This window comes from Oncorhynchus tshawytscha, linkage group LG21 (genome assembly GCF_018296145.1).
Source record: "Oncorhynchus tshawytscha isolate Ot180627B linkage group LG21, Otsh_v2.0, whole genome shotgun sequence".
In the NCBI taxonomy this organism is placed as follows: domain Eukaryota; kingdom Metazoa; phylum Chordata; class Actinopteri; order Salmoniformes; family Salmonidae; genus Oncorhynchus; species Oncorhynchus tshawytscha.
In genome coordinates, this window is record NC_056449.1 from 7,655,282 (window position 1) to 7,671,054 (window position 15,773).

The following is a 15,773-nucleotide window of genomic DNA, read 5'->3' on the forward strand; positions in this document are numbered from 1 at the left end:
CATTTGGTTAAATCAGATGGTGAGTTTTGTCTTACCTGCAGAGTAGAGGCCGCTGAGTCGCTGGTCTCTGTCAGGCCAGTGCTCCTTGGTAGACTGGACACGATGTATCTGGAACCTGCCTTTGGCACAGGCTGTCTGACTACCAGCTTTCCTTTCCTCGTCTCCGCTAGAAACAGACTGTACCAGTAGGCATCGTTGGAGACCAGGGTGGAATCTGCGATGGTCGAATTCCTCTCGCTGATCACGCTGTTCCTACTGGGAGGAGCCGCTTTGCTGAGCTTTGGTTTCTGACACTTCAGCACACAGGTGACCAATATGGTGATCAATAACAAAAAGGACACTGAGCCCAGGCCGATCACCAAATATACGTTTAAATCTGAAAATATGTCATATTCTAGAGGCACTTCAGTCATGTCAGAGTAGGCTTTAACGGCAGTCTCCACTGTGGAGAGCTTTATGGTAACTGTAGCAGAGAGAGCAGGATCCCCGTTGTCCTTGGCGATGACAACCAGCCGTTGATGACGCGGATCTCTGTAACTGAACATTCTCATAGTACGTATCTCTCCGTTGTATTGGTCCAGACTGAATAAGGTGGCGTCAGTAACCTGTAGAAACTGGTATGTAATCCGAGAGTTCTGGACCGAGTCCGTGTCTATGGCTATCACCTTGGAGACCAGGGATCCTTTATCGGTGGATCTGGGGATCTTCTCCTCCACCACGGAGCCGTGCGCGCGCCACGGAGACACTATGACCGGGGTGTTGTCGTTGTGGTCCACAATAATGATGTGGATAGTCACGTTACTGCTGAGCGGATGAACACCAGAGTCTCTGGCCTCAATGTGGAAAAGGAACTCCTTCTCTATCTCATAGTCAAATGTCTTTAGTGCGTAAAGATTACCGTTCTCCGGATTGATGGAGAACAGCATGGACATGGAGGTGTTCACTATCTCCTTCTCTATGATGAAATAAACTAGATACTGGTTTTCATGGAGGTCTGGATCAAACGCAGTGAGGGAACTTAGCAAGGCCCCAGGTGCGTTATTCTCCATAACGGGTATAGTGTAGAACGACTGGGGGAACTGCGGAACGTTGTCGTTAACGTCTAGTAGTTCTAAAGTCATAGTTTCGTTGTCAGATAGTGGAGGGGATCCCCTGTCTGTTACCGTAAAAGTGATTTCATATTCAGGGACCTTCTCACGATCCAGAGGTTGTGAAACTACTAATTCGTAATAGTTATTAGAAGACTCTCTCAGCGCAAAAGGTAATTTATCAGCTATACGAATATCAACTATCCCATTGTCACCTGAATCTTTATCGCTGACACTAACCACTGCTATCACCGTGTCTACTGCTATAACCTCCTTGACTGGACTTTGAAATGATTTGATGGATATTTCAGGATGATTATCATTCATATCTGTGACTAAAATGGTTAATTTACACTGACCTGTTAAGGAATTGGGTCCTTTATCTGTTGCTATGACTTCCATGTCGTAGATCCTGAAATCTTCGTAATTGATCATTTCCTTTACCGTGATCTCACCGTTGTTAGGGTTTAAATCGAACGTTTGTTGTGTTTTCTCTGATGTATACAGGCTATAAGAATATAATATTTCCGAATTGGTGCCCTCATCTAAGTCTGTTGCATTCAATTTAACAACAAGACTTCCAATTGGAGAGTTTTCCATTATATCGATTTTGTAGTTGTCTTTGTCAAACTTAGGGGCGTTGTCGTTCGTATCAAGCACACGAACAGTAATGCTGGCTGTCCCGGAACGCGTGGGTACCCCGCCATCTACAGCGGTGAGTATTAGATTATGAACCGCCTGCTGCTCTCGATCTAAAGCCTTTTTCAGGATCAAATCAGCAAACTTTGACCCATCTCTTCCGGTCTGAATTTCTATATTGAAATGGTCACTGTCACTTAGATGGTAGGTTTTCACTGAATTAGCCCCAACATCAAGGTCAACTGCATTATTGACAGAGAACCTTTCACCGGCCTGCGTTGCTTCAGAAATATCTAAGTTTATGGTGTCCCTTCGAAAATTTGGTGCATTATCATTGATGTCCATTATCTCTAATTCGATATAAAATATCCGCTGTGGGTTTTCGACAATAGCCTCCATTTTTAGAAAACAAGATGTAGATGTCTTAGCAGTGCAAATTAATTCTCTGTCAATCCTCTCTGCGATATACAGCTGCCCCGTTTCTTTGTTCACATCCAGATATTTCTTATTCGCTATGACATCTAATCGAATCCTCCTTTTACTCAGCGTTTTTACATCCAGACCCAAATCAGCAGCTAAATTAGCAACATCGGAACCTTCTTCCATTTCCTCGGGAATAGAATAGTGAGTGACGGCAGACGCAGTGTTCAGGACGGCACTAAAAAGAAGAAAGACCGAGCCGTACCTTCCCCAGTGTTGTGCGCTGATATGCGCCTCCATTGTTATATTTGTAGACTCTGGTTACTACGCAGTCATGTGAAATAAAACAACGTGAGCCAGCCGAAGACAATATGTAAAAATAATACTTCAGAACTCCGTTGGCGTTTTAGAAGGAGCAGGGAATAAAAATGTCCTTTCTGAAGGTATTTTGCACCAGTAGCTGTCCACTGCGTTTTGTAGGCTACACCGCCTTCATTATGACGTACTGTTACGGCGACCATTGCATCACAAACGAGTCTGTTTTGCTAGCTGGTCAACAGCGACGCTTTGTGCATGTAACAAGCTTGGAGACATTTCTCTTTGCATTTAGGTGGACTATACTTGAAAAATATAACTAAAACCAGACACAAGCATCCAAACGGTTGTAGCACCATTAGCTGCAAGGTTTTAATCGACGTAAATAATGAAAACGTATAGGGTAGCCCATGTGTTATTTACCCAGCTCTAACCAGCTCTAGTAGATTACGCGCTGTCCAGTCATTATTAGAACGGTGAAGTGGTTTCACCCAATATATTTATATGTTAAAAGTTGTTGTAGACCTTATCTGTTGTTGATTGAGTGTCATGTTTTGACATTGAGTGTCTTCCATTGCATATTAAAGTACGCACTGATAGATGAACATTTACGCGCGAGGCGAACGCATAAAGACTCAAACACGGTCAGTAGGCTACAGTTAAAACAACATTTTGCAGATTTGAAATTAAGAGGGTTATTCTTACCTGCAGTGTAGAGGCTGCTGAGTCGCTGGTCTCTGTCAGGCCAGTGCTCCTTGGTAGACTGGACACGATGTATCTGGAACCCGCCTTTGGCACAGGCTGTCTGACTACCAGCTTTCCTTTCCTCGTCTCCGCTAGAAACAGACTGTACCAGTAGGCATCGTTGGAGACCAGGGTGGAATCCGCGATAGTCGAATTCCTCTCGCTGATCACGCTGTTCCTACTGGGAGGGGCCGCTTTACTTGGTATTGGTTTCTGACACTTCAGCACACAGGTGACCAATATGGTGATCAATAACAGAAATGACACTGAGCCCAGGCCGATCACCAAATACAGGTTTAAATCAGAAAATATGTCATATTCTAGAGGCACTTCCGTCATGTCAGAGTAGGCTTTAACGGCAGTCTCCACTGTGGAGAGCTTTATGGTAACTGTAGCAGAGAGAGCAGGATCCCCGTTGTCCTTGGCGATGACAACCAGCCGTTGATGACGCGGATCTCTGTAACTGAACATTCTCATAGTACGTATCTCTCCGTTGTATTGGTCCAGACTGAATAAGGTGGCGTCAGTAACCTGTAGAAACTGGTATGTAATCCGAGAGTTCTGGACCGAGTCCGTGTCTATGGCTATCACCTTGGAGACCAGGGATCCTTTATCGGTGGATCTGGGGATCTTCTCCTCCACCACGGAGCCGTGCGCGCGCCACGGAGATACTATGACCGGGGGATTGTCGTTCTGGTCCACAATAATGATGTGGACAGTCACGTTACTGTTGAGCGGAGGAACACCAGAGTCTCTGGCCTCAATGTGGAAAAGGAACTCCTTCTCTATCTCATAGTCAAACGTCTTTAGTGCGTAAAGATTACCGTTCTCCGGATTGATGGAGAACAGCATGGACATGGAGGTGTTCACTATCTCCTTCTCTATGATGAAATAAACTAGATACTGGTTTTCATGGAGGTCTGGATCAAACGCAGTGAGGGAACTTAGCAAGGCCCCAGGTGCGTTATTCTCCATAACGGGTATAGTGTAGAACGACTGGGGGAACTGTGGAACGTTGTCGTTAACGTCTAGCAGTTCTAAAGTCATAGTTTCATTGTCAGATAGCGGAGGGGATCCCCTGTCTGTTACCGTAAAAGTGATTTCGTATTCTGGGACCTTCTCACGATCCAGAGGTTGTGAAACTACCAACTCATAATAGTTATCAGAAGACTCTCTTAGTGCAAATGGCAATTGATCAGCAATGTGAATATCGACTTTTCCATTTTCTCCTGAATCTTTATCGCTGACACTAACCACTGCTATCACCGTGTCTACTGCTATAACCTCCTTGACTGGACTTTGAAAGGATTTGATTGATAATTCGGGATGATTATCATTCATATCTGTCACTAAGATAGTCAGTTTGCAATGGCCAGATAAAAAATGTGTTCCTTTGTCCGTTGCTATAACTTCCATATCATATATCCTAAAATCTTCATAATTGATCATGTCCTTTACTGTTATTTCACCAGTGTTAGGGTTTAAACTGAACGTTTCTTGCGTTTTCTCTGATGTATAAAGACTATATGAATATACTATTTCCGCATTTGAGCCCTCGTCCAAATCAGTTGCATTGAGTTTCACTACTAAACGTCCAATTGGAGAATTCTCCATTATATCTATGTTGTAGCTGTCCTTATCAAATTTAGGGGCGTTGTCATTGGCATCCAGGACACGGACAATGATATTCGCTGTGCCTGTGCGTGAAGGGACTCCTCCATCTACAGCAGTGAGTATTAGATTATGAACCGACTGTTCCTCTCTGTCTAAAGCCTTTTTCAGAATCAAATCAGTAAATTTAGACCCGTCTCTTCCGGTCTGTATTTCTATATTGAAGTGCTCACTTTCACTCAGATAGTATGTTTTAATTGAATTCGTACCAATATCTGGGTCCACTGCATTGTTCAATGAGAACCTTTCGCCCGCAGGAGTAGACTCCGCTATATCCAAGTGCATTGTGTCTCTTCGAAAATGAGGCGCATTGTCGTTAATGTCCAGTATTTCCAATTCAATGTTGAACATTCTTACTGGATTTTCAATAGTTGCATCCAACTTGAGAAAGCATGTTGTTTTTGATATGCAAAGATATTCTCTGTCAATTTTTTCAACAATGTACAGCTCTCCTGTTTCTTTGTTCACATCCAAGTATTTCTTATTGGCAATGACGTCTAACCGCATTTTTCGTCTACTTAGTTCCATCACGTCTAGTCCCAGATCAGCAGCTAAATTGGCGACAACAGAGCCTTCCTTTAATTCCTCCGGAATAGAATAGTGAGTAACCGCATACACCGTGTTCAGGGCGGAAGAGAAAAGAAGAAAGACCGAGACGTACCTTCCCCAGTGCTCTGCGCTTCTGTGCGCCTCCATTGTTATATTTTGATGTCCTGGTTAGTGAACAGTCAGGTCAAACACAACAAGAACAAGGATAATACAAATATTTACAAGAGAATAGCTCAACTCCTTTGGCGTTTATGTCGAGCCGAGCAGAAAAAATGTCCTTTTTTGATGGTTTCAGCACCGGGAGCTGTCCATTGCGTTGGTACACTGCCTTAATAACTATGACGAATTGTCATGGCGATTATTGCATCACAAGCGAGTGTGTTTAGCTGGTGAACAGCGACGCTTTGTGCATATAACAAGCTTGCACATCTCTTCTCCCTTCTACTTTGTTGGACTATGTCTGGATATTATATATCCAGTAATTCTAGATAGATTTATGCAAATTTGTGAAGCATAATTACCTAAAAGACCAAGGTAGTCGATATGTGATCCCCGTTTTTTTTCCAGACATTTCTATTGTAAAACTTGTTATAGACCAACATGATGTTGATTAGTTGTTTTTTCAAGAGCCAACAAGTGTTTTCTCTTAAATATCAACGCATGTATAGACATTCACGCACTACGTGATTAGGTGAAGAGTCATACATGGACAACAGACCACAGTAAAATAGTTTTCTGATCAGAAATTAAGAGTTTATTCTTACCTGCAGAGTAGAGGCTGCTGAGTCACTGGTCTCTGTCAATCCCGTGCTCCTTGGTAGACTGGACACGATGTATCTGGAACCTGCCTTTGGCACAGGCTGTCTGACTACCAGCTTTCCTTTCCTCGTCTCCGCTAGAAACAGACTGTACCAGTAGGCATCGTTGGAGACCAGGGTGGAATCTGCGATAGTCGAATTCCTCTCGCTGATCACGCTGTTCCTACTGGGAGGGGCCGCTTTACTTGGCATTGGTTTCTGACACTTCAGCACACAGGTGACCAATATGGTGATCAATAACAAAAAGGACACTGAGCCCAGGCCGATCACCAAATACAGGTTTAAATCGGAAAAGATGTCATATTCTAGAGGCACTTCAGTCATGTCAGAGTAGGCTTTAACGGCAGTCTCCACTGTGGAGAGCTTTATGGTAACTGTAGCAGAGAGAGCAGGATCCCCGTTGTCCTTGGCGATGACAACCAGCCGTTGATGACGCGGATCTCTGTAACTGAACATTCTCATAGTCCGGATTTCTCCGTTGTATTGGTCCAGACTGAATAAGGTGGCGTCAGTAACCTGTAGAAACTGGTATGTAATCCGAGAGTTCTGGACAGAGTCCGTGTCTATGGCTATCACCTTGGAAACCAGGGATCCTTTATCGGTGGATCTGGGGATCTTCTCCTCCACCACGGAGCCGTGCGCGCGCCACGGAGACACTATGATCGGGGTGTTGTCGTTCTGGTCCACAATAATGATGTGGATAGTCACGTTACTGCTGAGCGGAGGAACACCAGAGTCTCTGGCCTCAATGTGGAAAAGGAACTCCTTCTCTATCTCATAGTCAAACGTCTTTAGTGCGTAAAGATTACCGTTCTCCGGATTGATGGAGAACAGCATGGACATGGAGGTGTTCACTATCTCCTTCTCTATGATGAAATAAACTAGATACTGGTTTTCATGGAGGTCTGGATCAAACGCAGTGAGGGAACTTAGGAAGGCCCCAGGTGCGTTATTCTCCATAACGGGTATAGTGTAGAACGACTGGGGGAACTGTGGAACGTTGTCGTTTACGTCTAGTAGTTCTAAAGTCATAGTTTCGTTGTCAGATAGCGGAGGGGATCCCCTGTCTGTTACCGTAAAAGTGATTTCATATTCAGGGACCTTCTCACGATCCAGAGGCTCTGAAACTACCAACTCGTAATAGTTATCAGAAGACTCTCTCAGCGCAAAAGGTAATTTATCAGCTATACGAATATCAACTATCCCATTGTCACCTGAATCTTTATCGCTGACACTGACTACTGCTATCACCGTGTCTACTGCTATGTCCTCCTTGACTGGACTTTGAAATGATTTGATTGATATTTCGGGATGATTATCATTCATATCCGTAACTAAAACGGTTAATTTACACTGACCTGTCAATGAATTGGACCCCTTATCCCTTGCAATTACTTCCATATCATAGATCCTGAAATCCTCATAATTGATCATTTCCTTTACCGTGATCTCACCGTTGTTAGGGTTTAAATGGAACGTTTGTTGTGTTTTCTCTGATGTATACAGGCTATAAGAATATAATATTTCCGAATTGGTGCCCTCATCTAAGTCTGTTGCATTCAATTTAACAACAAGGCTTCCAATAGGGGAGTTTTCCATTATATCGATTTTGTAGTTGTCTTTGTCAAACTTAGGGGCGTTGTCGTTCGTATCTAAAACGCGAACAACTATACTGGCTGTACCAGAGCGGGCAGGGACTCCACCGTCTTCAGCGGTGAGTATTAGATTATGAACCGCCTGCTGCTCTCGGTCTAATACCCTTTTCAGTATCAAATCAGCGAATTTTGACCCGTCTCTTCCTGTCTGAATTTCGATGGTAAAGTGCTCATTTTCGCTCAATAGGTATGTTTTCACTGAGTTCGAACCAACGTCAGGATCCACTGCATTGTTAACAGAAAATCGTTCACCACCCTGTGTTGCTTCTGAAATATCCAAGTTAATGGTGTCCCTTCGGAAATGGGGGGCGTTATCATTGATGTCCATTATCTCTATTTCGATGTAAAAGATCCGTTGTGGATTTTCAATAATAGCTTCCATTTTAAGAAAACAGGATGTCTTAGCAGGGCAAAGATATTCCCTGTCCATCTTCTCTACAATGTACAGCTCCCCCGTTTCTTTGTTCACATCCAGATATTTTTTATTCGAGATAATGTCTAACCGCATCTTACGTCTACTCAATGTTTTCACATCCAAACCTAAATCAGCTGCAAGATTAGCCACAACGGAGCTCTCCTCCATTTCTTCAGGAATAGAATAGTGAGTAACGGCATATGCCGTGTCCAGGGCGGCAGAGAAAATAAGGAAGACCGAGACGTACCTTCTCCAGTGCTGTGCGCTGATGCGTGCCTCCATTGTTATCTTTGTGAGCTTTGTTGACAAAGCAGTCAGGTCAAACAAAATGTGATACAACTGAATAAGATCTTTAAAACAGCATAGCACAATTCCTTTGGTGTTTAAGGGCGATCAGGGCAGAATAATCTCCTTTTTGACGGATTCAGCACTGGGAGCTGTCCACCACGTTTGTACACTGTCTTCTTTATGACGAAATGTCATGGCGACGATTGCGTCGCAACATAGTGTGTTTAGCTGGTAAACAGCGACACTTTGTGCATAAAACAAGGTTGTACATCTGACTAAAACAACCTACAAGGACGCAAAAGTGTGGAGCATTGTTGCCTGAAAGACTGTGATGGACCTTAAGAATAGAGCAAGATCAAGGTAGCCTTTATGTGATTTATTTGATTCTGGTTTTCGTAGACCTTTGGTATAGAGATTGAGTATTATTTTATAAGCACTGAAGTATCTTCCATTTAATAATAAAATACATGTACAGACGTTTACGCACAAGGTGAATTTGTAAAGAGTCATACACGGACAAAAGACTACATTAAAACAGCTGTTTAAATATCTGAAATTAAGAGTTTAGTATTACCTGCAAAGTAGAGGCCGCTGAGTCACTGGTCTCTGTCAGGCCAGTGCTCCTTGGTAGACTGGACACGATGTATCTGGAACCTGCCTTTGGCACAGGCTGTCTGACTACCAGCTTTCCTTTCCTCGTCTCCGCTAGAAACAGACTGTACCAGTAGGCATCGTTGGAGACCAGGGTGGAATCTGCGATAGTCGAATTCCTCTCGCTGATCACGCTGTTCCTACTGGGAGGGGCCGCTTTACTTGGCATTGGTTTCTGACACTTCAGCACACAGGTGACCAATATGGTGATCAATAACAAAAAGGACACTGAGCCCAGGCCGATCACCAAATACAGGTTTAAATCGGAAAATATGTCATATTCTAGAGGCACTTCAGTCATGTCAGAGTAGGCTTTAACGGCAGTCTCCACTGTGGAGAGCTTTATGGTAACTGTAGCAGAGAGAGCAGGATCCCCGTTGTCCTTGGCGATGACAACCAGCCGTTGATGACGCGGATCTCTGTAACTGAACATTCTCATAGTCCGGATTTCTCCGTTGTATTGGTCCAGACTGAATAAGGTGGCGTCAGTAACCTGTAGAAACTGGTATGTAATCCGAGAGTTCTGGACAGAGTCCGTGTCTATGGCTATCACCTTGGAAACCAGGGATCCTTTATCGGTGGATCTGGGGATCTTCTCCTCCACCACGGAGCCGTGCGCGCGCCACGGAGACACTATGACCGGGGTGTTGTCGTTCTGGTCCACAATAATGATGTGGACAGTCACGTTACTGCTGAGCGGAGGAACACCAGAGTCTCTGGCCTCAATGTGGAAAAGGAACTCCTTCTCTATCTCATAGTCAAACGTCTTTAGTGCGTAAAGATTACCGTTCTCCGGATTGATGGAGAACAGCATGGACATGGAGGTGTTCACTATCTCCTTCTCTATGATGAAATAAACTAGATACTGGTTTTCATGGAGGTCTGGATCAAACGCAGTGAGGGAACTTAGCAAGGCCCCAGGTGCATTATTCTCTATAACGGGTATAGTGTAGAACGACTGAGGGAAGAGTGGCCCGTTATCATTGACATCCAATAGATGTAAAGTTATCGTTTCATTATCAGACAAGGGGGGCGTTCCTCCATCGGTCACAACGAGTGTGATGTCATATTCTGGCACTTGCTCGCGGTCTAATGGCTCTGAGACTTTGAGCTCATAAAGGACGTCAGAGGACTTGTTCAAAACAAATGGCAGGTTTTGGTTTATAGATAGGCTGACTTTGCCATTGTCACCTGTGTCCCTATCGCTTATCCCTACGATAGCTATGACTGTCCCCACGGGAATATTCTCATTAACTGTGCTTTTATAGGATTTAACGGTGATATCGGGATAGTTGTCGTTCATATCTGTAACGCGCACTACAACTTTACACTGCCCCAATAGGGGATGCTGTCCTTTGTCCTTAGCCTCAACATGCATCTCGTAAAACTTCATTTCTTCATAATCAATAGTGCCCTTCACTGTTATCTCTCCTGTGTTTGGATTTAGTGCAAAGACGTCTTGTGTTTTCTCTGATGTGTAAAGTGTGAATGAATACTTGATTTCTGCATTTGGGCCCTCATCTAAATCTGTGGCGTTAAGCTTCATTACTAGCGTTCCAATCGGGGAGTTCTCTGTCATATTAACGGAATAAACCGGGTGGTCGAATCGAGGGGCGTTGTCGTTGGTATCTAGCACCCTAACAATGATATTAGCTGTACCAGAGCGCGCAGGGACCCCGCCATCTACAGCGGTCAATATTAGATGATGAACGGCGTGCTCCTCTCGATCTAAAGCCTTTGTCAAAACCATGTCAACGTATTTAGTACCATCACTCCCAGTCTGAATTTCGATTGTGAAATGTTCGCTTTCACTGAGTTTGTACATTTTTACAGTGTTTATACCACCATCTGGGTCCACGGCATTTGGCAAAGAAAATCTCTCGCCCGGGGTAGCCGACTCTGAAACATCTAGCTCTACCCTGTCTCTACGAAAATGAGGAGCATTATCATTGATATCTTTGATTTCTAACTCGATATTGAAAATGCGCAAGGGACTTTCAATGATAACGTCTAGTTTAACAAAACATGTTGTTGCGGTTTTCGATGGGCAGAGGTATTCTCTGTCCATCTTTTCAACAATGTAGAGCTCCCCTGTCTTTTTGTTGACATCCAGATATTTATTGCTTTCTTGGAACATTTCAAGTTTTACCTCGCGATGAGCCAGAACTCCAACCTCCAGACCCAAATCTGCGGCTAAATTGGCCACGACGGACCCCCTCTCCATCTCCTCGGGTATGGAGTACCGAGTCACGGACAAAGTGCTGCTCCATAACGTACAAAAAACAAAGACAGCCGAGAAACACCTTTTTTCCCGATGCATTCTGAACGTTGAATTCCAGCCAGACATAGACTCCTTATACACTCGGATGCTATTAATGAGTGTACAAAAATCCTGTGTAGCAGCCAGTTGTTCAGAGAATTATCGTTGTTATAAAATAAAGAGGCATGTTTGTTGAAGCTGAAACAGGTCTGTTCTGCAGCAGGGCTGGACGAGAATGTCCTGGCTCCCTCTGAACAGAGCTGAGACATTTACTGGTGAACAGTGACACCGCGTGGTTAACGCAGGAGGAGAGTCAGGCTGGGAGAGAGGCCACACTGGTTGATGTGATTCTGCTAAGTATGCTATTGATATTCACATTACTAAGTATGAAGGGCATGTACACACATGGGCTAGCAGTGAATCAAATGTAGCGCCAAGTCCACCTATTAGAATTCTCTGACCTCTACTCAATGATTATGACATCACCCGCGAAAAATATGAATAACATACAGTTTTGCTGTCTAGTAACCTAACTTGACACAACAATAGACCGTTGGCAGGGATTTCAGCACCTCTCCAGTGGACAGCGCCTGAATATCACTCTAACCAAGCGTGTTTATTAATTTCAATCTAAACGTTTAGAAGGCCAAATATAGCAGGCCTGAATGGTTGAAAAACAGTCAAATTAACAGTTTATTTTAACATACAATGAATGAATAGTCTTGACTGTAATGTTGTGTATGCAGCTGTCTCTTACATTCCTAACTGCCTCTGTATACCCTATGAAAGTCCCTCCTAATTCCTGGTGTAAATCCCATACTGGTTTTGAATAGGCTTCTAGTTTACATAATCAAATTCATGAAGACGTGTTCATCTAAGATATTTGTCAAATTAAATTAGTATTCGTGGATTAATTTACTTCTACCCGATGCCTTTGATGAAGGTTTTCGATTGCGAAAAAAATTCGTAATAGAAAACCTTCATAAGAAGGCATCGGGTAAAGGTACATTAATCCGCGAATAAGAATATCAGAAAGCCACTCACAAAGTAGAGACCATAACGATCGCTGTCCATGGTGCTAAAAGCATGTCTATACGGCTGCATGCCTACCGAATCGATGATAGGCTTTCTTTGATGGCTTTCCTATTAAGGACAAATAACACAGTCAGTCCACCCTCCAAACACTAATTTAGTAGGGATTTTTTCATTATGCAATGTACTATTTATATATATATATATTATTTAACCGTATTTAGTTGCTATTTAGTTGCTATTTATAAACTAGTAATTAACATTACTTAAAAAACAGCCTAACAATGAGGAAAAAAGTAGTCGGCTTGAAACTAAATTCAGAGTACTCAGAGGGTTTTGTCTGGCTAATAGCCTTCACAAATGAGATGCAATATTCAAGGGACATTTCATTAAATCTAATGAAATCAAATACAGACATTTTCCCGTGACGCAAAAGGCACCATATGGGGAGGATTTCTGTATGTTCAAAGTTACATATATTGAAAACGTGATCGCTGACAAGCAAAACATTTTTAGGGATTACGTCAACAATGGACTAATGAGAACAAATACAAACGGATCGTTTTGGGGCGGAATTTTGCATTAAGAATTGAGAGGCTCAATTTAAGATGTTGAAAAACTGCTGTATTTCATTCACCGTTCCGTTCTGCCCCGTTTCCCTGATGTTGTTATGATATTCAAGCTGTTTTTACCATCCCTGTAACTGTCACTTCTGCGGGGAAATCGTTTTCTAAAACTAAAACTCATAAATAACTACCTAAGGAAGCATTAGGCTCTTGGTCAGAAGTGCGCTTTTGAACACCTGAGTAAGCTCGACTCATTGCACTGGAGCCGTCGTCGACTTGACCACGGCATATGTTCACCCATATCCCCGTATACTTTTATTTTAAATTTTTATTTTCTACTGCACCAGGAAGTAGGCGGGACTTTGGTGTATTCTGTGTTCTTTTTTTCATCACAGGTCACATGCTGAGGAACCAGAGCCCACGCACAACCTCTACAGATGACCAGGAAGCCACTGAATCCCCAAACTGATATCTCTTCTCTCAAACCAATGCCAACACGATTGTGTTAATATCAACTAAACTAGCGGTCATTTCTAAAACACAACTAAGGCTTATGTGCTTTCTTTGTCTGCTTCTTCCATGCATGCTTTCTGAGTGTTAGTGCCCTTTTTTAATGTGATCTATTCCATCATGTTGAACGTGTAGCACTGTGAAATAGTTTTGTTAAGTGAGTACTTTACTTGATTAGATATTTGTTTTGAAATGCAAAGAAGTTTTTCCACCGCCCTCCCTCTGTTTGTGACTTAATGGTGCCCCCTGGTGGAGATCCAGCAGGCAGACTACATGTACTACAGATCTACAGTCTTTACAGATAGTAACCTTGGTAAGTAGATCTATACTAGGCCATGCCTGGTCACATCGGTCATGCACTGTGATAGGGCTGGTGTTTCATTCAGTTCTCTAAGGGTCTCCATTATCTCTGTACCATCTCATTATTATACATATCTAGGCCATGGTGTTCAGGCCACGCTTTTTAAGAGTGTTTATTCATTTACACTGACTTTTCTTTTGCTTACCTAACTAATGTGTCCCTCCATGTGTTTCATTGATCTAGCGAACGGGAGAAGCCGACTTGGAGGAGAATGTATGGGATTAGAGAGGGAGGTAAGATATGAGTATAGGGATAAGCCTGCAGAATAAGCCCCATGGGTCACAGAGCTGCATGGGGTACACACATGGTCATCCCGTTCTCTAGTGATGAAACACGGAGGCTCCCTCTGAGGTTAGGATATAGAGCCTTTACTATTCTTCAATAAGGTCAAAGGTCGGAGGCAGTGGGAGAAGGTTTATATGGGAGCACTGGCGTCTACACTGGATACTGAAGGGAAAGGGCATAACAGCCTCTATAGCAGGCATCAACTAGATTCAGCTGAAGACCGAACATAATGACAAATCATCCGATGGCAAATTGACCGCAAAAATCCCAAACAGATATAGTATTCGACTAACACATACTCATTTCAAACCTTGCTTTCATTTGTATACGATCACGTGTCTATTATGCATGGAGAGTAGTTGGGAACAGATATCTCAAATTAATATCACTTGGAGCTGATCTCCTGTTTTGTTTTGTTTTTTTACAGTCTTTTATGTCCAATAATAACAAATAAAAATAAGAAATACATAAATATTTTTTTTGCTCAGAAAACTTGGAGGTGCAATTAAAACCACCAATTGGGGAACCCTGCACTATAGTAATTATGGTGATGATATTAACGTTTTTGGTCAGGGATCCTATGGAACACAACACTGCTGCAGATTAATCCATGCCATGGAGTGTACCAAACTCTATACCATGTTATAACAGGCTATGGTTAATATTCATAGACACAACTTCATATTTTATGACATGTGAAAAATTGTATGCCTCCATTTTTAAGCCGATTCAATAGCTCTACGTACTATATCACCTTTATTTAAGAGATGTTTAGCTGAACTAACGAAGTCTAGCCCTGCTGTACCGTCCCCATGGCTCTCCTCCTCCTCCTCCTCAGGAAGAGAGAAGGTTACACTCCAGTTCGAGAAGCGTCTTGCCTCCATGGAGACCGTTTCCTTATTAACAAAATTATTTTCAATCTGAGGCATGCGCCGACCTAATTACCCCCGTGAATCCGGCCGATAGACTACTCATCTGTTGACATTCGGAACTCATTCCCCGGGATATTAAAAGGAAAAGGGCATGGAGAGAGTGGGCAGAAGGTTCGGCATATCGCATCCAGGTGTGGCATTTGGAACGGAAGCTGCTAGCCCGCGGCTTGTGTCCAAGTCCCACCGTCTTTAATTAAATTATATTTCGAGGAGAGATTCTGTTTGTTCAGTTAATGAACCTCGACTATTCTCTACGGGCGAATGGAAATGCGAGCACCCTAATTAGCATATGTTAGCATTTTACTATGTTTATTCCTTGCCACGGAAAACAGCTTACCGTGGCAGAAAGCCTGCCCCGGAGTTAGTGTGCCGTGGAACTTTTTTTTACCCTAAAACAATTTCCTAACTTTAAAGTGGATGGGTGACTCAAGCTGATTAAACATTGAATACGTGTCTCACTCAATTTAATCCATCCTTAGAATGAAACCTTTACGGCCTCTAGGCCTGTTTGGGGATAGCTGGTGATGACAAGAGAATGCGTAATAGGCTCCATAATATAAGAAAGAAAACCATA

The 15,773-nt window shown here is 43.0% G+C and overlaps 1 protein-coding gene across 5 annotated transcripts in view; it reads right to left on the reverse strand.

Annotated features, from left to right (window-relative positions):
* LOC112220817 (protocadherin alpha-C2) overlaps positions 1-11,742 on the reverse strand; it is a 33,289-nt gene extending 21,547 nt beyond the window's left edge. For 2 of the 5 annotated variants that reach the window (XM_042302991.1, XM_042302997.1), the window contains exon 1: positions 6,191-8,772. In XM_042302991.1, coding sequence (XP_042158925.1) covers positions 6,191-8,596 — 2,406 coding nt within the window. In that variant the 5' untranslated portion in view covers positions 8,597-8,772. Of the gene's footprint in view, positions 1-35; positions 2,620-3,167; positions 5,808-6,190; positions 8,773-9,176 lie in introns of those variants that run through there. The other 3 variants (XM_042302992.1, XM_042302996.1, XM_042302993.1) reach the window with 3 other exon arrangements.
* Between the last annotated feature and the right edge of the window lie 4,031 nt (positions 11,743-15,773).